The 22,639-nt window shown below is 49.1% G+C and overlaps 2 protein-coding genes across 10 annotated transcripts in view; one reads left to right on the forward strand and one right to left on the reverse strand.

Moving 5' to 3' along the window:
* Positions 1 to 2,155: 2,155 nt before the first annotated feature.
* RABGAP1 (RAB GTPase activating protein 1) overlaps positions 2,156 to 22,639 on the reverse strand; it is an 83,932-nt gene continuing 63,448 nt past the window's right edge. For 6 of the 9 annotated variants that reach the window (XM_068125001.2, XM_068125000.2, XM_068125002.2 and 3 more), the window contains 6 exons: positions 21,860 to 21,970; positions 21,651 to 21,755; positions 21,299 to 21,382; positions 4,547 to 4,618; positions 3,124 to 3,321; positions 2,156 to 3,032 (listed from right to left, as the gene is read on the reverse strand). In XM_068125001.2, coding sequence (XP_067981102.1) covers positions 2,910 to 3,032; positions 3,124 to 3,321; positions 4,547 to 4,618; positions 21,299 to 21,382; positions 21,651 to 21,755; positions 21,860 to 21,970 — 693 coding nt within the window. In that variant the 3' untranslated portion in view covers positions 2,156 to 2,909. The remainder of the gene's footprint in view (positions 3,033 to 3,123; positions 3,322 to 4,546; positions 4,619 to 21,298; positions 21,383 to 21,650; positions 21,756 to 21,859; positions 21,971 to 22,639) is intronic. The other 3 variants (XM_068125004.2, XM_078783604.1, XM_078783605.1) reach the window with 1 other exon arrangement.
* On the forward strand, positions 5,225 to 16,160 carry LOC144893310 (uncharacterized). The gene is made up of 2 exons (XM_078783607.1): positions 5,225 to 5,848; positions 13,586 to 16,160. The coding sequence occupies exon 2, from the start codon at positions 13,697 to 13,699 to the stop codon at positions 14,537 to 14,539; it is 843 nt and encodes a 280-aa protein (XP_078639733.1). The 5' UTR covers positions 5,225 to 5,848; positions 13,586 to 13,696; the 3' UTR covers positions 14,540 to 16,160.

The following is a 22,639-nucleotide window of genomic DNA, read 5'->3' on the forward strand; positions in this document are numbered from 1 at the left end:
ACAAAGGACGGGGGGCAACGGTGCTCATGGATCGTCTTGTATACACAAAGAAAATGCAGGATATGTTGGCGGACCAAAGTACTTATGAACGGTTAACCGCAGATCCAACTAAGAAGGAGGAACGAAGGTTAAACTCAATGCTTGCCAGATTAAAAGCGACTGGAAGACTATCAACTGCGGCGTACAAACGTCTGTACAGCAGTAAGGGAGCAGCTCCCAGGGCCTACGGGCTACCGAAAGTGCACAAAGAGGGATTTCCGCTAAGGTTAATCGTTTCCTGTATTAATGGTCCGTCATATGCTCTATCCAAGTTTTTGGCAAACATTTTGAAGCATTTGGTGGGAACAACAGAGCGAACCGTGCACAATAGCACAACATTTGCTGAAAGAGTGAAGCAGCTCACCATCGAAGCACACGAGACCATGGTTTAGTTTGATGTTGTGTCTTTATTTGCCAACGTGCCCATAGCCCTGGCGATTGAGGTGGCTAACCGGCGTTTGATGGAAGATGAGGCTTTAAGCCCGATGGACGTCTGACATGCTTTCTACTTGCCTCTCTTCCACCTACTTTGTATTTAATGAGGTATATTACAAGCAGGTTTATGGCACCGCTATGGGTTCCCCGGTATCGGCTGTGATTGTCAACATGGTGATGGAGGATTTGGAGGAACGCACCATTCCAGCCCTGTTAGTGCAACCACGTGTTTGGTTCCGGTACGTGGATGACACATTTGTCATCCGTCACTCTGATGAGGTGGGCATCATACATGAGGCCATCAATAAAACGTTTTCCTCCATTAATTTCACCATTGAAGAGGAGAAAAATGGAGCCCTTCCCTTCCTGGATACACTCGTAGCAAGGGATCCCAAAGGAGCCTTAAAGGTAAAGGTGCACAGAAAACCAACACACACTGATCGCTACCTTGATTTCAATTCTTGCCATCCAATGGAACGGTCTCACAAGTTTAACTTCAATCTGAATACTGTTTTCTGTTTTGGTGGGTGCTGGAGTGGTCGATGACAATAAATTTGGTGAAAATCCAATTAATTTTTACTACCTTACCACCTTTAATGACGATGTTAGCCATTTAGGCGCTGCATCGTACTCTCTTCTCGTCATTATCACGATGGCTCCAAATATTCTTCAGGACCTCACAGACTCATTTTTTGCTTTCGTCATCACAGAGGTTGATAAAAGCCCTGGTAAAACAAATTTGGTAAGAATAGCTTCAGTTTTGACTCCAGTATAGCGATATGTGGTGAAGCTTTGCTCTCCCCTCCTCCTTTCTCCCCCCCCCCCCCATCCCTCCCCTCCCTCGCACCACAGCACCATCCCGAAGTATACAGTATAGCATCATGTCGTAAGGCTTCGCCCCCCCCCACCCCCCCTCCTTTCTCCCCCACCCCTTTCCCTTCCCTCTCCCCTTCTGTCGTCCTCTCCTCCCCTTCCCTATCCTCCCCTTCCCTATCCTCCCCTTCCCTATCCTCCCCTTCCCTATCCTCCCCTTCCCTATCCTCCCCTTCCCTATCCTCCCCTTCCCTATCCCCCCCTTCCCTATCCCTCCCCTCTATATTCCCGGCACAAAGTGACCCTGCAATGCCGGGTACTTTGTTTGTAGTAAATAAGGGACAAGTAAGGGGACCTGAAATTTGGAGGAGGGGGGGGGGGGGGGGGGGGGAGGAGGATAAGGGTATTAACCCCCCCTCCCCCCAGGTACCCCCATGATCCAAAATCAAAGCCTGATCGATTGTGCGGGATACTCTCGTATTCATGTGTCAAATTTCAGAACAATCAGCCAGGTGATAAGGGAGGAGTAGCAAAAATCACAAAAAAAGTTCATGGACGAACGGACTGACATCACGACCCATTTTATATGTTAACCTCTTCAAGAATCGAGACGAGATGACCTAAAAAAAATAAAAACAAGAGAAAAATGACCACAGTGTGGTCACCAGCTGCGACGTGTAGAATCATGAGGATATCCGTTGCAATATGTTCTTACCTCATACCAACGCACGTCCGAGTGTATGTGCATGCGCTATTCAAAAAGGCACCCCAACAACAACAACAACAACAACAACAACAACGAGGTCCTCTCATAGAGCTGCTCGTCGCAGCTAAAAATCACCCAAACCAGGCCATGGACGAGTCTGTATTGCGATAACACGATCCCTTTATTAGTAATATAAATATGTACAAGTCTCGTCAAAATAGTGGGCGTCAAAGTTACTGGTTCAGGCTAACTAATGTATTTATACACAGACAACAATGTACATCACTATACAAGAACATCTCATTTTAGACAGTGAGAGACAGACTGATGAAAGACTGCTGTAAACGAAGAAAACCGATTGGACGAGTGATGATGGCAAGTCGTTACGGATAAGGTCAATAAAACGACCTCAAAGGGGTAAATGCGTCTCCAAAACAGCGTTTTTAACAGCATCACAATGGATGAAAAAGAACCAGGAACTCCAATGTACAGCTGGTTCTAAGGACGGACACCCAGATGAGTGCTTGAACAGTATTTGTAGATGGGTGCTTTGTCCACGCTCTACTAAGAAAGCCGAAAGCACTATTGTCCACATCAGGCTGGGAATAGGAGTACTGTACGTCAAATAACAATAAGAACTGGGTGAGGTCGACAGCTTTTACTGTATATTCAAAAAGCTTTGTCCACCAGCATATGGCACATCATGGTGAAAGCTGCATGGCCTGCTGGTTTCAAAGCCAAAGGAGAAGAAATAAAACCCAAAAGTATTTTTCATAATAACAATGATTAAAGGAGCGCCATCAAGAAGAAGAAGAAGTCTTTCACCACATGCTCATTTGACAACACTGCGAGATTTCCCACTCTCGTTGTAGAACGAGAGCAGGAGGGGTTGAGCAGTCAGTCCGTACCCACACAATCAGACCGTCTCCTTGCCCTGTGCACCAGTGACCGTTTTGATAGAGCTGAGCGTACGGTTGAACCACGTGTTCCGAGCTGCCTGAACCTCACCGATCGCAACTCCCAGCTGGTGTTCCAAGTCCTGGTACATAAAAGAAAGACACGGCACAATTCCCAAGTGCTCCTACCTCCTGACACCGCAGCTTTGTACACATACACACCTGACATCTCACCTGTATATGGCACTCTGCCTCCACAAGCTTGAGCTTTGTCTGTGCCAGCTCTAGCTCCATTTCACGTAGCTGGACCTGCAGCGTTTCTTTTTCCTGGTCAAGATTGCGCTCACTCGAGTTCGCCTCTCCCACGGCAAGGTTCAAATGCCCGTCTGCTCCAAACAGCTGCTTGCAGCGAGGACACTCTGCTATCTTTGCCTGTGTGGGTTTGTGTAGAGATGGCAAAATCTTTAAAAAACGAGAACGGCACTCTTCGACGTTGTGACGTCCACCGATAGGCCTCCGCCCACATGATTACATCATTATACATGCTTGGACAAAGTTTGACTTGGATCCCTTTAGTCGTTCAAGTTATCGTGGTTACAAAATAATTGCAAGTTAACATTACCTCTGACCTTTGACCTCAAAATCTCAGTTCATATTTGCATCATAATATATAATTATAGCAAGTATGGTGAAAATCCCATGACTGGTTCACAAGTTAGCTCGGTAACAGAAATTTTACCAAACGGGACGTCTGACATTTTACCTTTTGCCCCCAAAATCTAATCATATCATCCTTGCATTATTATACATACCTGTACCAAGTTTGACTTGAATCCCTTTGGCCATTCCCAAGTCATAAATCTATGACAGACTGTGGCCTGTGACCTCTTGGCCCCAAAATCAAATCAGTTAATCTTTGCATCATAAGTTATCATGGTAACAATTTTTACCTTACATAACCTCTGACCTTTGACCTCGTGACCCCAAAATCTAATCAGTTCATCTTTACCTCATTATACATACCTGTACCAAGTTTGACTTGGATCTCATCAGCTGTTCTCAAGTTATCACGGTAACGAAAACCTATCACAGATGGACAGCCGGACGGACAACCCGAAAACATAATGCCTCTGGTGACTTCATGGGCGGAGGCATAACAAAGATCCACATACATTATGTACACGTAGATTACAGAATAAAGTGCGTAACATTTGTCAAGATATCCTCAAAAGTATAGCAGTGGCATAGGTCACATCCCAATAGGTGGCAAATTGAGGAAGCTATGCCTCAAGAGCAATCACAGTACAATGATACCAAGGGTCAACAAGAATTGGGTCAGCAATACCAAGGGTCGGTCAGCAGTGCCCCCAAAAAGGAGGGCCTTCAACACTAAGTATATTGCATCGGAGTAGCGACCCGTCCAGGATTGAACTCCTTAGCCAATGAAACTGCATCGGTAGCCCTATGCGCCTCACAGTGTGATAGGAATGGTTATTAACGCAAAGTCGCACCCCTCAACGGTGGCAGCAGAAGCAAAAATATTGTTACATGCACAATACCTGTGGGATTCCTGCAACAGACGAGCAAGTTGGACCACCCTGTGCAGGCGACAATATCATAATGCACACCAAAGTTGCAATGAAAACAAAATCCTCACCCGAATATGCTCCACATCTTCCTTGTTGGCCGCTTGCTGCTTCTCCAGACGCACACTCAGCTGTGAACAGATCTGCACCACACAAACTGTCACTTGGTACAGGGACGTGCCCTGTGTGTCCACAAGTTCACAAAGAGCTACTTGCACCTGCTTTCAAATCTAGCTGATGCGCCTGGAACACAACAGCCCTTGGTTCAATCTTCGACTAAAAGCAAACTCCTGATTATATTCATCTTCCCTTAAGTACCTGAACACACAAACCGCAATGGCTAATTAGTGTGCAGGGCAAGTGCAGGCAGCACAAGATTTTTAAAATCATTCATCATGACGTTGTTCGAAAACATTTTCAAACACAGTTTTTAACAGCTGCCAAAATCTCCATCAAGAAGCATGCATTGCACCCTTTTAATGTCGATCGCTCTTCGTATCGAGTACTCATTGCTGTGTACTTTTTCATGCTCTCTCCATTCATTTGATTCGGTCTCAGGCTCAGATCGTTTTGGGCCTACCTGTCCTCCCCCACCCTCAGCTGTTTCTCACATCCACAACGTGCTTCCAATTTATCTGTTTCATTATCCACCACCTCGGAAGTTAATTCCTGCCTTCCTTATAACTTGTCAATTACAACATTTCTAAAAAACGAGTTTTTTTTTTTTCCTTCGTTTTATTGTTCTTCTTCCTCCCAAACAATTTAAACCTTTTTAAGCAACAATTTTAAAATGTTCAATCGTCCCATACACATTTCTCCCATTCCACCCCTCTCTCCATTTCTGGATGACTCGTAAACCCATATCTCATCCACCATGTTCATATAGCGGTTTTCTTTGTGCCTTTGATCATTGCCATCCCAAACTTGCTTGATGTCTGTCTTCATCTATGCCCTCAGAATTCTTAAATCCAACCTTTTTTCACTGTGTGTGGGACTACAATGGCAAACTCCCTCACATCAGCAACCTCCCCCACATCGTCATCACACCCGGGTTTCCCCCACACCCTTTGCTCGGCATCCCCCTATTACGTGTCCATCCAGCCCATGCCCCTCTCCATCCTTGCTTTCTCCATACCTACTGTAGTGAAAATGTATATCAAAGTTGAACCCAGGAGTGATGGCCACTTAAACCGCAGAGGGGCGTCTATAAGACCTCGGACGTCCGCGACGCTGAGCCACTCCTGTGACATTTTACTATGACATGTCGTCCTGAATGGTACGTACTCGCTCATGTATTCTAGGCTTGCTTGCATTGACTAATATAATCGATCCTCCCTATATGATGCCAAGATCCTGATATCTATTGCATGATTGTATTGTTGCGGATATGGGACTTGGCCTCAATATCCGCTTGTAAATACTCCCCTATTTCCCCAATACTCCCCAACTATCCCCAATCCCCCATTCCCTAGTCCCATTGCCTGTAAATAACACTCTGTAAAACCGACCTTCCCCTTTTTCCCCCATTAAATGTCGTGCCCAGGTTCACCGCATCTCACGTAGACAACTATAGGACATCTTGCTAGTTATTCTTAGTCTATGTCAGTTAAGGACTCGTTTCCATTAATTCTGACTCTTCGTTGCACCAGAATGTGATTGTATGGCACCAGTAGTGAGTTTAGGACCTCCCCACACCTCCTCCCATCTTCCCCATGAAACAACAACTACAACAACAACAACAACAACAACTACAACAACAGAGGGGCGCGGCGCGGCGTGCGGGGAGTGTGCGTCCTCACACCGGCGTGGTTAGCCGCCATTGCCCATGCGCTCCACGGGGTTACCACGAAGGGGCTGGCTGTCAGCTCCTCGTCAGGGGCGGAGCCAGTAACCCCCCCCCCCCCGCACCCAATAAGAAGGGCGGACCGATTCCATCTGGGGCGGAGCTAACTAGCCGAGGGCGTGTCACTCCCCGCCGGATATACGCGGCCACTTACCGGACGTGACGAGAGATGCGCCCCGAGCTTGAAGAAGAGACAAGTCGCGACCTCGAGCGCTGAGAGAGACCTCCCACATCTCTGGACCGGACCGGGTCGATTCTGTCCTTGAGCCAAGAGTGCACCTTGAGCCATCGACTACCCGCTTTCCTTGCCATCAATCCCCGTGTGAGTCAGCCTTTGTCCTGTTTATCTGTCGTCTGTCGGGGCTATTATAAGACCGTGTTTAAGTGCCTGTCTTCCTATGCTGTCCCTCTTGTCGTTGTAATCTGACCTTCCGCCCTAATATAACCTCCTCCAGAGGTCTTGAGAACTGAACCCTTGGTGTCGTGTCATTTTAATCCAGCCGTTGTGTCCTTTTCCTTCATTGACCTAGCATAGCGCGACTCGGCCAAGGTTCGAGTATAATCGGGTAAACGTGCAGGCGCGGTCATACCAAACCGCTCGGTAAACCAACATCCACAACCGCGTCTGTAACAATTGGTGTCGAGGAGTGGAATTCGGACCTGGGACTAAATTTATTAGGCCCAAATTTTGGAACACCAATTGTACCACTAGGGTAACAATTGGTGTTGGGGAGGTAGAATTCGATCCGGAGCGCGTTTCCCGCGCTCAAAATTATAACGGCGAAATTTGATTTGTTTTACGGAAATAAAAACCCGAATTTTGAAAGTCGCGCTATGGCGGATCAAGACAGCTGGGGTCCGGTAGGGGAGAGTGAGGCAGGGTCGGTCCAGGACCAAATTGAGGGACGCGAGGAGAGCGAAGCAGCGAGGGTAGCAGACGCACAAAATAGCGTCGTTGCGCCCGACGTTGCGGGAGCGCAAAATGGCGCCTCGCTGGTCACCGCGCCCGCGACCATGGCAGCGCCCCTGGTGGATCCGAACCTTTTTATGTTGCAAATGAGGGCCCTTATGGAACAAATGGGTGAGCAATTGGGAGACCAAATTAGAGGTTTGAAAAGCAGTATGGGACAAATGGGAAACCAAATGGGGGTAATGGGGAACCGGATGGATGCTCAGGGTGAGCGATTGGAGGGCCAAATGGGTGTAATGAGGGATGAAGCGAGGGGTACCGGTGAGGGATTAGACAAGAAATTTGGGAAGTTAGACAATAATTTTGAGGAGTTAGATAAGAAATTTGGGAAGTTAGACAATAATTTTGAGGGGTTAGACAACGGGATAAAAGAGGTGAGAAATGGGTTAATGGGGGTAGAAAACAGAATGGCCGCTCAAGAGAATCAAATGGAAGGGATGCAAAAGGGGTTAGAGGGGTTAGAAAACAGGATGGAAGGCAAATTGAGGGACATGAGGGACCAAGCGGAAAGGGAAGTTAACCAAATGGGGCAGCAGATAGAGGGGGTCAGAATGGGGGTAGAAACCAAACTGGATGCTCACAGGGAGGAAATGGAGCAGATGAGGGTGGCATCTGGGCAGGAGATGCAAGTGATGGGAGAGGAGATCAGAAGAGGTGTGAGTGAGGAGGTCGGAGGAGTGCGCGAGGAGGTGAGGCACTGTAAGGAGCGCATGGAGAAGGAGGTGAGAAAGGGGACTGTAAAATTGCAAAGTGGTATAGAGGAGTTGACGCTGGGAGTAGAACAACTGACAGTGGGACAAAAGGAGTTGGGGGAACAGGTAAAGAAGAACACAGCGGTAATAGAGGGGTTAAAATCGACGCAGAAGGAGATGAAAAAGGACGTAGGGGTAATTAAAAAAGAGTGTCAGACGGTACATGAGGACTTGACGAGAAAAATGAACAAAGTGGTAGAGGTGATGGAGGTTAAAGAGCGGGAGGTGCGGGAGCACATAGAAAAAAATAAAGTGGAGTTAGAGGAAGAACTTAAAGGGGCGCACGAGGAGATGAAGGAGGTGAAGCAGAAATTAGAAGAAGTGGAAGAGGGGGTGAGCGAAATTAAAAAGCGACGGAGAGAGGATAAGAAAGAGATAAAGGAGGAAGTAAAAGAATTGGTCCAAAGTCTGTGTTTGGATCGTGATGATGTGCTCATTAACCGGATGAGGGATTCGCAGGTGATGGAGGAGAAGCGAAGAGGAAGAGGACCCGGTGTAAGTGGTGACCAATATGGTCGTGCGTATGATGCGCCAGGGGATTTAAGGAGCTTGGGGGTCGAGATGGACCCGGGTGTTCGTGAGAGGCCGTTGGTGAAGTGTGCGACAGGTCTGGTGTGCGAAAAAGGAGGTGTGCAAGAAAGTCCGACTCTGGGGTGTGTGAGGAAAAAGTGCGCGCCAAGGAGTGAGTGTGCTGGCGAGAGTGAGTCGGTCGTAGCGCGTGTGCGAGGGAGCACGTGGAAGCGCGGTGTGGTGAGTGTTACAGAGGGTGTGACGGGAGAGTGTGCGCAAGAGTGTGCGCGAGAAAGGTGTGTGACGGACAGGTGCATGAGGAAAGAGTGCGCTGTCAGAAGTAAGGAAGAGTGTCCACCTGTGGTGAGTGTTACAGAGGGTGTAACTGGAGAGTTTGCGCGAGAAAGGTGTGTGACGGACAGGTGCATGAGGAAAGAGTGTGCTGTCAAGAGTAAGGGTGAGTGCGCTGTCAAGAATGGAGGTGAGAGTAGTGAGAGTGACAAGGAGAGTGAGTTTGTTGTGACAGGTGAGCGAGGATGTACACCTGGGATGGAAGGATGCACACCTGGAATGGTAGAGCGTGAGTGGGAATGCACGCTGGAGTTGGTGGTGAGGCACGTGGTTGGGTGTGCGAATGAGAGCACACCTGTGATTGTCACAGAGGAGGTGACAGAGGAGGGGGTGCGAAGAGGTGTGTTGGTGAGGTGTGCGACCAACGAATGTGTGCCAAAGTGTTCGGTGGTCAGGTGTGTGACCAAGGCTGTGAGTGGAATGGGTGTACCTGGGTGTGTAAGGAAAGGTACGAGGAGCATGGAAACGGCTGGATGTGTGAGCAAGGAACGGGCTGCGGGGTGTAAGCGTCCAGGTGAAGCATCGACGGTAACCGGTTTAGAGGTTAGAGCGACTTTTAGCCGAATCGGGCCCTCGGTGCGTGCTGGGCCTCGCTTTGAACGGCCGCGTCCGTGCTCCACTAGGCGGAGCGGGCAGCCCGATAGAAAGGGTCGTCATGGCGACCACTTTTTGTTGAGGCAGTCCGGCAGGTCGAGATCGGGACATTGGATGGCTCCACGCCGAGATGGTGCGTGGGATCTCGGCCCGGGTAAGCCCCCGTCCCTGCACCGAGTGCCGGACGCATCCAGCCGCTGGCACAGAACAACCCGCATTCATGGCTTGGCTTTACGAAGCCGGGCTTTGGACAGGAATTGGCGCACCGAGAGGCATTAGTGAGTAGACTGGGTGATGAGGTTAGTGTTTTGGACCCAAAATTAGAGAAAAACAAAATTTGATGATTGGCAAGGGATTGGCAGTAGTGATTGGCAGATGATGGGTAGTGATTGGCAAATTTTTAATTTGTTGAAATTTGATGTGCAAAATTGGTAGTGAGCGATGGGCCCGGTGGGTAAGGCTGGCATCCCTGCCACCCTTCCCATGAGTGGGGGCAAAGGAGCAATAGTTTATGGGGTGTATGGCAGTGAAAACTAGCCCGGGTGGGTTAGGTTATATTGATAGGGCCCTAGAAGATGACATTAGGTAACGTTAAGTTTAGTTAGTGACTGATACCTGTAGTGGGGACGCAGGTAGATTAGTATGGATGATAATGACGAGGGAGCGCAATAGTTTAAAGGGACGACTGGGAAGCGCAAGTTTCAGAAGGGAGTAGTTAGATGAGATGATGCCGTGTGTGTGAGAATTGAACAGGTGTGATTGCACAGGTGTGCAACTGGACAGGTGTGTGGAGCAGTGTGTGAGTAGTGAGTGTGTGGATCAGCGCGAATGCGCTTGGGGAGAGAAGGGTGCAGGCGGCACCAAGAATGAGAGCACAGGTGTGCAAGTACAGGTGTGTGGAGAGAGTTGGAGTAAGTGGTACGGAGTGGTGTGCATGGTGCAAAGGTGTGAATGGGGGAAGAGTGGACCCCCATCACGGATACCCGGGGCGGGTAGTGTAAGTGTTAGGTAGAGGGTACAGGTAAATTGTGGTTGGATATTGGCATCTGTGGTGCGGTTGCAGAATGGTGTTGTGGATGGGTGCATTAGTGTTGTGGAAATGGCTGGGCGTGTAGCCTGTTAGTGTGTGTAGTTGGTTGGGCACTCCACCACTGTGAGGATGTCGGCCAGGTGAGGCCGCAGGTGGGCTCTGGGAGCCGGTAGTTGTGAGTGGGTGCCTGAGGATCCCGGGTGTGGATCGGGCAGCCCAGTGCCAGAGAGGGCACCGAGTGGGGAGAGCGCCAGAGGCCTTCCCCAGGTAGTTAGGTTAGGGTAAGGAGCAGGTAAGCTCGGAGGCAACTGCAGTGGTGGGGGTGTGCAGGTGGGTAGACCCGCTGGGAGAGGTACACGTCGCGGCCCAGAAATTGTGCGAGGGCACCGGGAGATGAATCGGGGGAGTGAGACCCCAAATTGAAAAGCACCACAGTTTGGCCAATGGGAATTGGTTTTTAGAACCCATAGTGTAAGAGGGCCAATGGTTTGGCCGGAGAAAGACCCCGGGTAGTGTAAAGTTGTTAAAGTCATTTAGGAAATAGTTAGGATTGATGAACCTGTCGCACCATACGCAGCCACTTACCTGTGGTGATGATGATGACTCCACACCTGTGTTTTCTTTGTTATGTGTGCAGGAAATGAGAATTGCTGTGTGGATTGGTGAGACGCATCACGACGTGGATGAGACATTGGGGTGATTCCATCTCTCCCTCCCTAGGAGGGACTGATGATGAATTGGTGATAGCAAATTATGATGTTGAGTTGGAGATGGCAAATTTTGATGAAAGTTGAAAATGGCAAATTTGATTGGTTAGGAGGGAGAGAAGACGAATTTGGTTTATGGGAGGAACGGGGAAGACAGTAGGGATGTTTGTTGATTTGTAAAGTAGATGTTTATGGGTAGTGTTGTGTTTTGTGGATACAGTAAGGGGTAAGGGAGGGGCCATGTAGGTTACTTGGTGGGGGGGGGGGGGGGGCGTACGGTAGGAACGTACCTGTCTCACCTGGTTCCCATGTGCCCCCAGTGTGCATTACCTTGCATTGCGTGCACTTTTGCGCCCTTACCACCTTACTCACTTGTCTGCTTCTTTTGTCTCCCACCTCCGAGGATCTGGTTTTGGGGCAGAGAGAGAGGAGAGAGAGGTGCTGGATCCGCAGTTGTGGGCCTGCACTTTCGCTGCTTGCTGCCTGGATCGATACACCATATGGACCGCAATGTTAGTGGCCACCCACAATGGACCGCAGTTCTTTTGCGGCCAAGCACCACCCGTGGATGGACCTATGGGTCAACGTGGCACCTATGCCATACAGGTGAACCACTTTTAGTTGACACCACTGAAGGCCACAATACAGAAATGGACGCGGTTGGCGCCTTTCTTTATTTTTGAAAGAAGCCAGAAGGCCAAGTGCACCACACGAAGAGCAAGAGACACCTGCAGGGTTAGGGGTTGTTGAATTTATTTTTATTCATTGAACAATGGTGACTGCACCGGATGGTGCTGACTGGTGCTTGGGGTGGTGCTTTCGGTGCTTGGAAGGGGTGCTCTGCACATTATTAAAGGCCGTCAGGCCACAGAGCACTCGTGGGTTGGTGTATCGATGCTGGCATGCGTGCTCTCTCTATGCATAACATCTGCATGTGTTCCTCCAAAAACAGGTCCTGGATCGTAGTGTAAATATCAGCGTAGTCTTGTAAATAATGCTCCCTACCGGCTGTATGTTTAGTTTGCGAATTCTTTCCGCAATTCGGTTATCCTGTGGGCGTGTTTCTGTGAGGAGAAGGGTGCAACGTCGCAGGGGGACATATTTACTCATTTGTGAACATCTGTAAAAATGTCGCACTCAGGGTAGAGTTAATAGTTGAGGGAACTACATCTGAGTGCCACACTAAAATAGGTAAAAATTTATCGGGTCGGGACGCCCCGAGGGTAGAGAAGGGTGCAATGTTGCGGATATGGGACTTGGCCTCAATATCCGCTTGTAAATACTCCCCTATTTCCCCAATACTCCCCAACTATCCCCAATCCCCCATTCCCTAGTCCCATTGCCTGTAAATAACACTCTGTAGAACCGACCTTCCCCTTTTTCCCCCATTAAATGTCGTGCCCAGGTTCACCGCATCTCACGTAGACAACTATAGGACATCTTGCTAGTTATTCTTAGTCTATGTCAGTTAAGGACTCGTTTCCATTAATTCTGACTCTTCGTTGCACCAGAATGTGATTGTATGGCACCAGTAGTGAGTTTAGGACCTCCCCACACCTCCTCCCATCTTCCCCATGAAACAACAACTACAACAACAACTACAACAACAACTACAACAACTACAACAACAACTACAACAACAGAGGGGCGCGGCGTGCGGGGAGTGTGCGTCCTCACACCGGCGTGGTTAGCCGCCATTGCCCATGCGCTCCACGGGGTTACCACGAAGGGGCTGGCTGTCAGCTCCTCGTCAGGGGCGGAGCCAGTAACCCCCCCCCCCGCACCCAATAAGAAGGGCGGACCGATTCCATCTGGGGCGGAGCTAACTAGCCGAGGGCGTGTCACTCCCCGCCGGATATACGCGGCCACTTACCGGACGTGACGAGAGATGCGCCCCGAGCTTGAAGAAGAGACAAGTCGCGACCTCGAGCGCTGAGAGAGACCTCCCACATCTCTGGACCGGACCGGGTCGATTCTGTCCTTGAGCCAAGAGTGCACCTTGAGCCATCGACTACCCGCTTTCCTTGCCATCAATCCCCGTGTGAGTCAGCCTTTGTCCTGTTTATCTGTCGTCTGTCGGGGCTATTATAAGACCGTGTTTAAGTGCCTGTCTTCCTATGCTGTCCCTCTTGTCGTTGTAATCTGACCTTCCACCCTAATATAACCTCCTCCGGAGGTCTTGAGAACTGAACCCTTGGTGTCGTGTCATTTTAATCCAGCCGTTGTGTCCTTTTCCTTCATTGACCTAGCATAGCGCGACTCGGCCAAGGTTCGAGTATAATCGGGTAAACGTGCAGGCGCGGTCATACCAAACCGCTCGGTAAACCAACATCCACAACCGCGTCTGTAACAGTATTTTACAGGATGATGCTAAAGGACTGATTGAGATTAAACCTACCTATGGGACAAAGTTGTGGACTTGGTTTATTTTCACAACACTTAATCTCAATCAGGATCTACGGAAATGGCGGGACACAAGATGATCCATGTACCGACCTTCAGCGCCGACCCACAAGCTGCGGATTCGGGCTCAGAGTTAACTCACTGGCTCAGGTCACTGGAGAACCAGTTCAAAGCCCAGGAGACCGTTCCCACTGCTGAAACGAAACTGGCCGTGCTGCAGACTAAAGTGGACCACCACGTCTACAGGAGCATTGAACGATGTACGACGTACGATGCCGCTGTGGCGGAGCTAAAGCGAATTTACATGAAGAAAGGGAGCGTGGTATACACCAGGTATCTGCTCTCATCGCGGCGGCAACAGCCCACCGAGTCGATCGATCACTTCGCCCAGGAGCTACGACAACTACTTGCGGACAGTACTCAAGAGGTCCGCACTCACAAGCAAGTCCAGGACGATCTTGTTCGAGACGCTTTCGTCTCTGGGATCGGCTCTCCTGCTCTCAAGCTAAGACTTTTGGAGACAGCTGACCTGACGTTCGCGGAGGCTCTACGGGTGGCTCACGTCTACACTGAGGCCCGGGAACAATCTACCGCCTATGACCACACACGGGTCGTCGCGGGGACTTCTCAACTCGCGCGACCGGAGAGGGCTACCGCCGAGGATACGGGAGCGGACTCGACCACGCTAGCGGAGCCCTTGGCCGCTCCCGAGGTGGACTCGGATTCCGGCTTGGCTGCGGCTACGGCGGCCAGGCCAAGGCCTGTACGAAATGCTACGTGTTACTTCTGTGGCAACAGACAGCATCCCAGGTCAGCGTGTCCGGCTCAGGAAGCAATATGCCATTTGTGTTTGACTAAAGGACATTTTGCAAAAGTCTGCCGAAAGACCGCGCGGGGCGCATGAACTCGCGCGACCTTGAATGGGCTTATCGCCGAGCCAACGGACCGAGCATAGAGCGGGGCGCCTCACCCGACTTTGATGAGCGGTCCTCCTCCTCGTGGGCCCCTGGCTGCACGCTCGACCTTGGTGAGATACATCGGGCCGCCAAAACAAATGGCGCGAACACGACCGTCCTTGACTGGAATCCGAACGCCCTTCGAAGGCTACTCAAACAAACGACAAGCTCCCGCTTTGACGCAAACAATGCACGTGACACAAGCGCCCTCTGACGGCTGCTCGTACGGACTACAAGCTCCTGAAGCTCCTGCTTTAGCACGACCAAAAGCTCCAACTATGCCTTTGACACGAGGGCCCTCCGGAAGCCGCTCAAACGACCGGAGAACTGCAGCCGGCGTGGGCTCCACACGCGAGGCGCGATCTTTTCGCCCGGATGGCTCAATACCTGCAGGATCTTACGGCCTTGCTCAGGCCATTATTCCACTCATGGTCGAAGGCATTTTTGCGCGGGCTTTAGTCGACACGGGGTCTACGGATAGTTTTATCGATCAACGACTGGTGCGTAAACATGGGTGGCCGGTCCTCGGGACAACACGACGGATCTTCATGGCCTCCCAGGGGCTTCGGCTCAGCACAAAAGGGGAATGTCGATTGAAACTTGTGATAAAGGGACGCATGTTTCCAGATGTACATCTCATGGTCTTGCCTGCTTTATGTGCTGACATTCTGTTAGGACACAATTTTCTTCAGCGACATGGCCGTTTGGAAATGGAATTCGGTGGGACTGACACGCTTGCTGTGTATGCACTAGCGAAAATGGAAATTGAGCCTCTTTCGCTGTTCCCCAACCTGACCACTGACTGCACTCCTGTAGCGGTGAAATCACGGCGCTACTCACGAGCGGACGCGCAATTCATTGCGGAGGAAACGGCCCAGCTCTTAAAGGAAGGTATCATAGAACCTAGCCGGTCGCCGTGGCGGGCCCAGGTCTTAGTGGTGCGAAGTGAAGCCCATCGCCGACGCATGGTAATCGACTATTCACAGACGGTTAATCGCTTTACACAGCTGGACGCCTACCCGTTACCGGGGATGAACGCGCTGGTACGACAGGTGGCCCAGTACTCAGTCTACAGCACTCTCAATCTGCGTAGTGCGTATCATCAGATCCCCATCTCTAGGGCTGATCGCATCTATACCGCCTTTGAATCGGGTCAAAGGTTATACCAGTTCACCCAACTACCTTTTGGGGTGACGAACGGGGTCGCCTGTTTTCAGAGGGCTATGGACGACCTCGTTACTAAGGAGAACTTGACAGATGTCTTTGTATATCTGGACAATCTTACGGTTTGTGGGTATGACCAGGGGCATCATGATGCTAATCTGAAGCGCTTCCTCGAGATCGCGCAGAGGTATCGCCTAACCATGAATGAGGCTAAGTGTCGTTACTCTCTACGCACGATAGATCTTCTGGGGTACACCGTGACCCATGGCTCTGTCGCTCCAGATAAGGAGCATCTGCGACCTTTGCTCGATATGGCTCCGCCTAGCGATCGAGCTTTGCTGAAGCACGCTCTCGGGCTGTTCGCCCACTATTCGAAGTGGGTGCAAAATTTCTCCGTGAAGCTCCGCCCCCTTGTGGCCTGCGACACGTTCCCCATGGGCCCAGCCGCCTTGGCAGCCTTAAGGCAGACATCGCTGGCGCCGCTGTGGCGACGATCGACGAGAGCGAATCTTTCGTCTTAGAAAGTGATGCCTCGGATGGATCATGCGATAGCGGCAACACTCTCCCAGGGGGGGGGCGCCCGGTGGCTTTCTTTTCGCGGACTCTCACCTCCGCTGAGCGGAGGCATTCGTCTGTCGAAAAGGAAGCGTACGCCATCGTTGAGTCGATTCGGCGATGGCGACCGTACTTACTCGGGCGATGCTTCCAAATCATCATGGACCAACAAAGCGTAGCGTTCATGTACGACACCTTACATGCTCAACGCATTAAGAATGAGAAAATCACTCGCTGGCGTATCAAACTCGCCGACTTCTGCTACACCATCAAATATCGCCCGGGGAAGGATAACCTGGTCGCCGACGCCTTATCGAGGCCGGCTACGTGCACGGGTATCATAACTCTGGAGGGTCTGCGCGCTTTGCACGGCACTATGTGTCATCCTGGGGTGACGCGTTTCGCTCATTTTGTGCGTAGTGGTAATCTGCCGTACTCGATTGAGGACATCCGCCGGATCTGCCGCGACTGCGCTATATGTGCGGAACTCAAACCGCGATTTTACAACCCTCCCATGGGGACGCTGGTTAGGGATGCTACTAGACCGTGGGAGAGATTGGCGATGGATTTCAAAGGGCCGCTGCCGGTGTCGAGTAACTCTCGTTATCTGCTCACTATCGTTGATGAGTACTCGCGATTCCCTTTTGCTTACACGTGCGTGGATATCGACGAACCGATCTACGAGTCTATGGACTCTCCCGAAGCTTCCTCTATGGAACATCTGCCGTCCCTTCCTTCATCAAATACACCCCTGCATGAAGGCCCTGAGGTGCCCCCTCCGACACCTGCCTCCAGCGGCTACTCCGATGCAGGGGACTCTGGGCTTGGGGAGGCCGTACCCGGTAGTTTCCGGACCCGTGCTGGCAGAGTAACTCGCCACCCTGACCACTACGGATGGACCGACTGACACGGAATGACGTCCCCAATCAATTAATGCTGACGCACGCTTGATTCCTACCTAGCGGCAGTGTAGTTCTAACGGCGGGGAGAATGTAGTGAAAATGTATATCAAAGTTGAACCCAGGAGTGATGCCCACTTAAACCGCAGAGGGGCGTCTATAAGACCTCGGACGTCCGCGACGCTGAGCCACTCCTGTGACATTTTACTATGACATGTAGTCCTGAATGGTACGTACTCGCTCATGTATTCTAGGCTTGCTTGCATTGACTAATATAATCGATCCTCCCTATATGATGCCAAGATCCTGATATATATTGCATGATTGTATTTTACAGGATGATGCTAAAGATCTGATTGAGATTAAACCTACCTATGGGACAAAGTTGTGGACTTGGTTTATTTTCACAACACCTACTGCCTCCCTGTTTCCTTTCCACCCCAGCCCTGCTCTTCTCTTCTCCTGGCAGGGACTGCAGGCTGCCTTCATGTCTTGACTGGTCCTTCACTTCCCCCTCTCATGATATTAATACTGCCTGGGAATCTACACCTTGATTGGAGTCCACCTGTGGTAAATTCAATTGATTGGACATGATTTGGAAAGGCACACACCTGTCTATATAAGGTCTCACAGCTGACAATGCATATCAGAGCAAAAACCAAGCCATGATGTCAAAGGAACTGCCTGCAGAGCTCAGAGACAGGCTTGTGTCGAGGCACAGATCTGGGGAAGCCTCCATGATTCTTAAATGGAAGAAGTTTGGAACAACAAGGACTCTTCCTAGAGCTGGTCGCCCGGCCAAACTGAGCAATCGGGGGAGAAGGGCCTTGGTAAGAGAGGTGACCAAGAACCCGATGGTCACTCTAGCTGAACTCCAGAGATCCTGTGTGGAGATGGGAGAAACTTCCAGAAGGACAACCATCACTGCAACACTCCACCGATCTGGGCTTTATGGCAGAGTGGACAGACGGAAGCCTCTCCTCAGTGAAAGACACATGAAAGCCCGCTTGGAGTTTGCAAAAAGCACCGAAAGGACTCTCAGACTGTGAGAAACAATATTCTGTGGTCTGATGAAACCAAGATTGAACTGTTTGGCCTCAATTCTAAACGTCATGTCTGGAGGAAACCAGGCACTGCTCATCACCTGCCCAATACCATCCCAATGGTGAAGCATGGTGGTGGCAGCATCATGCTGTGGGGGTGTTTTTCAGCAGCAGGGACTGGGGGACTGGTCAGGGTTGAGGGAACAATGAACGGAGCAAAGTACAGAGATATCCTCAATGAAACCCTGAAACAGAGCGCTCAGGACCTCAGACTGGGCCGAAGGTTCACCTTCCAACAGGACAATGACCCTAAGCACACAGCCAATACAACGCAGGAGTGGCTTAGGGGCAACTCTGTGAAGGTCCTCGAGTGGCCCAGCCAGAGCCCTGACTTGAACCCAATTGAACATCTCTGGAGAGACCTGAAAATGGCTGTCCACCGACGGTCCCCATCCAACCTGACAGAGCTTGAGAGGATCTGCAGAGAAGAATGGCAGAAAAATCCCCAAATCCAGGTGTGCAAAGCTTGTCGCGTCACACCCAAGAAGACTCGAGGCTGTAATCGCTGACAAAGGTGCTTCAACTAAGTACTGAGTTAAGGGTCTGAATACTTATGTCAATGTGATATTTCAGTTTTTTCTTTTTAATAAATTTGCAAAACTTTCTAAAATCCTGTTTTCTCTTTGTCATTATGGGGTATTGAGTGCAGATTGATGAGGGAAAAAATGAATTTAAACGATTTCAGCATAAGGCTGCAACATAACAAAATGTGACAAAAGTGAAGGGGTCTGAATACTTTCTGAATGCACTGTATATAACAACAAATAAGCATTTCGACAATGCTGGACAAGAGCTCATGATGTTCTATGCTGTACTTAATTGGACAACATGGTCATAGCCATAGGGTATTTGGAATTTCGACAAAGTGGTACATCCAAGGTTTTCTTAATAATTAAAACAGGGGGAAAAAAAATAGGATGGACTTCATTGCTTAGATGTCAGCTTGCTTAGATGTCAAGATTGTCCATCACGATTGTTGGGTCACAGACTCAGACGTGTCCTGTCTCAGAGCAGAAAAACAGCAACCATGACTCTCACATCAGCAATGTTCTTCAGAATGTGAAGCTTACAAACAGCCGAACTGAGCTCGTCAAATCACCTAATCGTCACTGCCGAGTCTTATCATTGGTTAAATATTAATCCCAGCTTTATAATAAATTTAGCGACAAATGCTGTGTGCTGATGCACAGGGTCTTGTTGCTGCAACACCCTTAACAAATGGAATAATTTCACCTGCTCATCTCTGGTACTGTACGTAGTACCTTCCGAATGCAGCAGGTAGCTATGGTTTGCCAGCATTTGCTAGAAGTGTGCCTGTACAGAAGTGTGTCCCCCCCCCCCCCCCAAAGCCCTCTCCCTCCCACAGATCTCTCGATGTCCCTGCTCTCAGATGTTGTGTTTGTGTTCCTCCCCCTCTCGCCCCATCTTGCCTACCGCTCCCCATGTTATATGTTTTATGTGTCGGTTTGTCTTTCTGTGTGATTAATGTTAGCTCTTTCACGAGCCTCGATCTTGTATACAAAAAAAAAAAAAAAAAAAAAAAAAAATACCCCTAATGTTGGTTGGAGCAGGAATTTGTAATTTATTCATGGTGCCAGCAATAGCTCGCCTACTCTTCACGAAGGATATTGTGGGATCATTAACGTCCACCGACTCCTGCTGCTAAATGGGATGCCCAGTTTAACGTCCGGTGGGATAGCGCACACACATAGTTGTCTCGCCCTGCATGCGAAACACCAGAATTAGAGTTTATAGCTGCGTCGGGATTCCAACCAAGGCTAAAGAGCTCGGAGGAAAGACTACAAACCTCAAGGCTATGCTCCACAACCACCACACGATTTAAAAACAGAATCTCAAGTGTTTGAAAGCTTACTTTAAGTTGAAACAAATCTGTTGTAATGCATTTAAAATGCAATTTCTCCAAATAAAGAAAAATATTCCTTTAACTTCATACTTGGTTGGTTTTTAAGTATCGTTATTTCAGCTGAATTTGGACAACATGTACTAATACCTTTAAAGTCTGTTCAGCAGCCTCTTTGAAGGTTGTAATCCTGGAACCTGTGATCATACAGTCTGCCAAGTGAGTTACCTTTCCTACACCACACAATCATTCATTCATGTATTTATTCCCAATCCCTCGAAAACAAGACCGAAAGTAACAGGGGCGTAGCCGGGCTTGTAATATATTATGAACCACAAACACACGATTATCTTTTTAAACAGTCGTTAATGCTGTTCATAACATTAAACAAACAAATTTGGAGGAATCCAGACATCCATGAGGTAAGTTTTACTTACAGACCTGAGGGGAAGATCAACTGTAATCTATATACTCCACAAGGATTGGGTTAATAACATGCCATCAAAAAACCGAGGCGAATTCCTTACTTCCACGGTTGTTAGTTTCATACACCGCTTATCACCGATTCATGAACCATACACCGCTTCAACCCATTAACTTTATATTCACGACATTGGGATTAAAGTGTTATGGTCATATTTACTATATTATTATTATTACGAAAACGATACAACTGAAACGATACACGACTGTATTAAGAAACCTGGGCTTAATTTGTCTGAAGCGGCCCTAATGTGAGGCATGAAGCCGAAGGCCTATACGTACCGTATTGCTGGAAGAGCTGTAACGCCGATGCTTTCGATATTTGATGATCATTTTAACAATCGGTTTGTGTGTGATTCACACTGAATGAAAAACGTAAAGGTAGAGCATGCAGATTGTGATATATGACAGGTTCGACAATATGTTTGGCCTGAACGAAATTGGAATAAAAATTGGCGGTGTGTGGAGAGTCAGCCGCCGTACAGCCGTAATGACATCAGACATAATCACATCACCCTGTCATGTGACCAGATCCTCAGCTCTGATTGGTATACATTTGAGGAAACATACATACATACGGACGGACAAACACTGTTCTAGACGGCTTGCCCTATGGGCTATGCCGTAAAAGATCCTTCTGACCTGTTTGTAATCGGATATAATCGAGCAGCTTTTCTTCTTCTCAGCCTCGGCCTTATCAAGCTCTCGACGACACATCTCTTTCAACTAACGGTAGGAGAGGTATGGTTGAGGTGTGACGGAGAGGACGGGAGGAGTCAAGACAAGAAGGGGATGAAATGTGAGAAGTCGCTTAAGCAAATACAACATCTCAGCAGAATCACACAAACCATGAGAAGTTCTGATCATGGCAAATGGTGCTGGAACGCATACCATTTCTCAACACCTTATGGTGGAAATGCGGGGAGAGAGGATGAGAGGACGACACGGGAGGCAAACAAAAGATTTTTTGATGAGCCGAAACACAAACACACACCTGTACAGCCTCGACTTCAAGAAGCTTCTTCTCCTCCTCGGCCTCTCCCAAACGCTGCCGGCTCAATACCAGCTCCTTTGTCAGAGTGTCCGCACGGTCTTCGGCCTGCAGCACATGATTGTGCAATATGCAAAGCACTGCCAACTATTTTTTTTTCTTAATCATCAATTAATCTTTCCAGTGCAGAGAAACGACAGATAGAAGCACACATTGTCCAGGTCATTCCGAAGAGAGATCTTGCTGGTGACGAGCTCATGTGCCAGATCATCGTTCTCCTGCTCTAGACGCAGATTTGCTTCCTGTAGCCGGCGGTTCTCTCTCTGCGAGGGTAAGTAGTGGGTGTGGAGGGGGCAAGATGATGGCAATCAAAGAGCACATGCAGAATTTTGTTTTCCAACCAGTGCAGCATCAATGGCAGCCCATTCACAAAGTCATGCTCCCACCCAGCAAAGTTGCATCATTTGGCCCAAATAAAGTGTGGTTAATGTAAAACGGCCGAACGGAAAAGCACTCGAAACTACTTTTATAAATGAACCAGCAAGATACCAGTCTTCAACAGATTGGGGATTGTAGGATTTGTTACTCGCCAATTGAATCAGGCTTATTTTATGCGAGAACTTCCGAGGTCGAATACTACATTCCTGGTTCGTGCATCATATGCATATATGAACAAACTCGTTCTAGTCCCAACTCTGGAGCATCCGACATAAAGCTGGCCATGTTGTGGGAACAATGAGCCAGCAAGATGATATACCTGTCCTTGCACTTTTAAAGGCGTTATGAAGCGATGCTCTTTTATCCGATTGGTGCCAAAATATGTCATTTGGAAGCAACAGTTGTACCTACGTACGTTTTTCAAAAAGTTTGCAGACTCTGATGTGTCACTGTGGGAGATGATGATCGTTTTTAATTAAACCTTTCTCGTGTTTTATGGCCGACAGGCTGGGAATGTGATTTTTCTCATGCCCTTTTATTTCTCTTTCATTTTG

This window comes from Myxine glutinosa, chromosome 8, assembly GCF_964187855.1.
Source record: "Myxine glutinosa chromosome 8, kmMyxGlut1.1, whole genome shotgun sequence".
In the NCBI taxonomy this organism is placed as follows: domain Eukaryota; kingdom Metazoa; phylum Chordata; class Myxini; order Myxiniformes; family Myxinidae; genus Myxine; species Myxine glutinosa.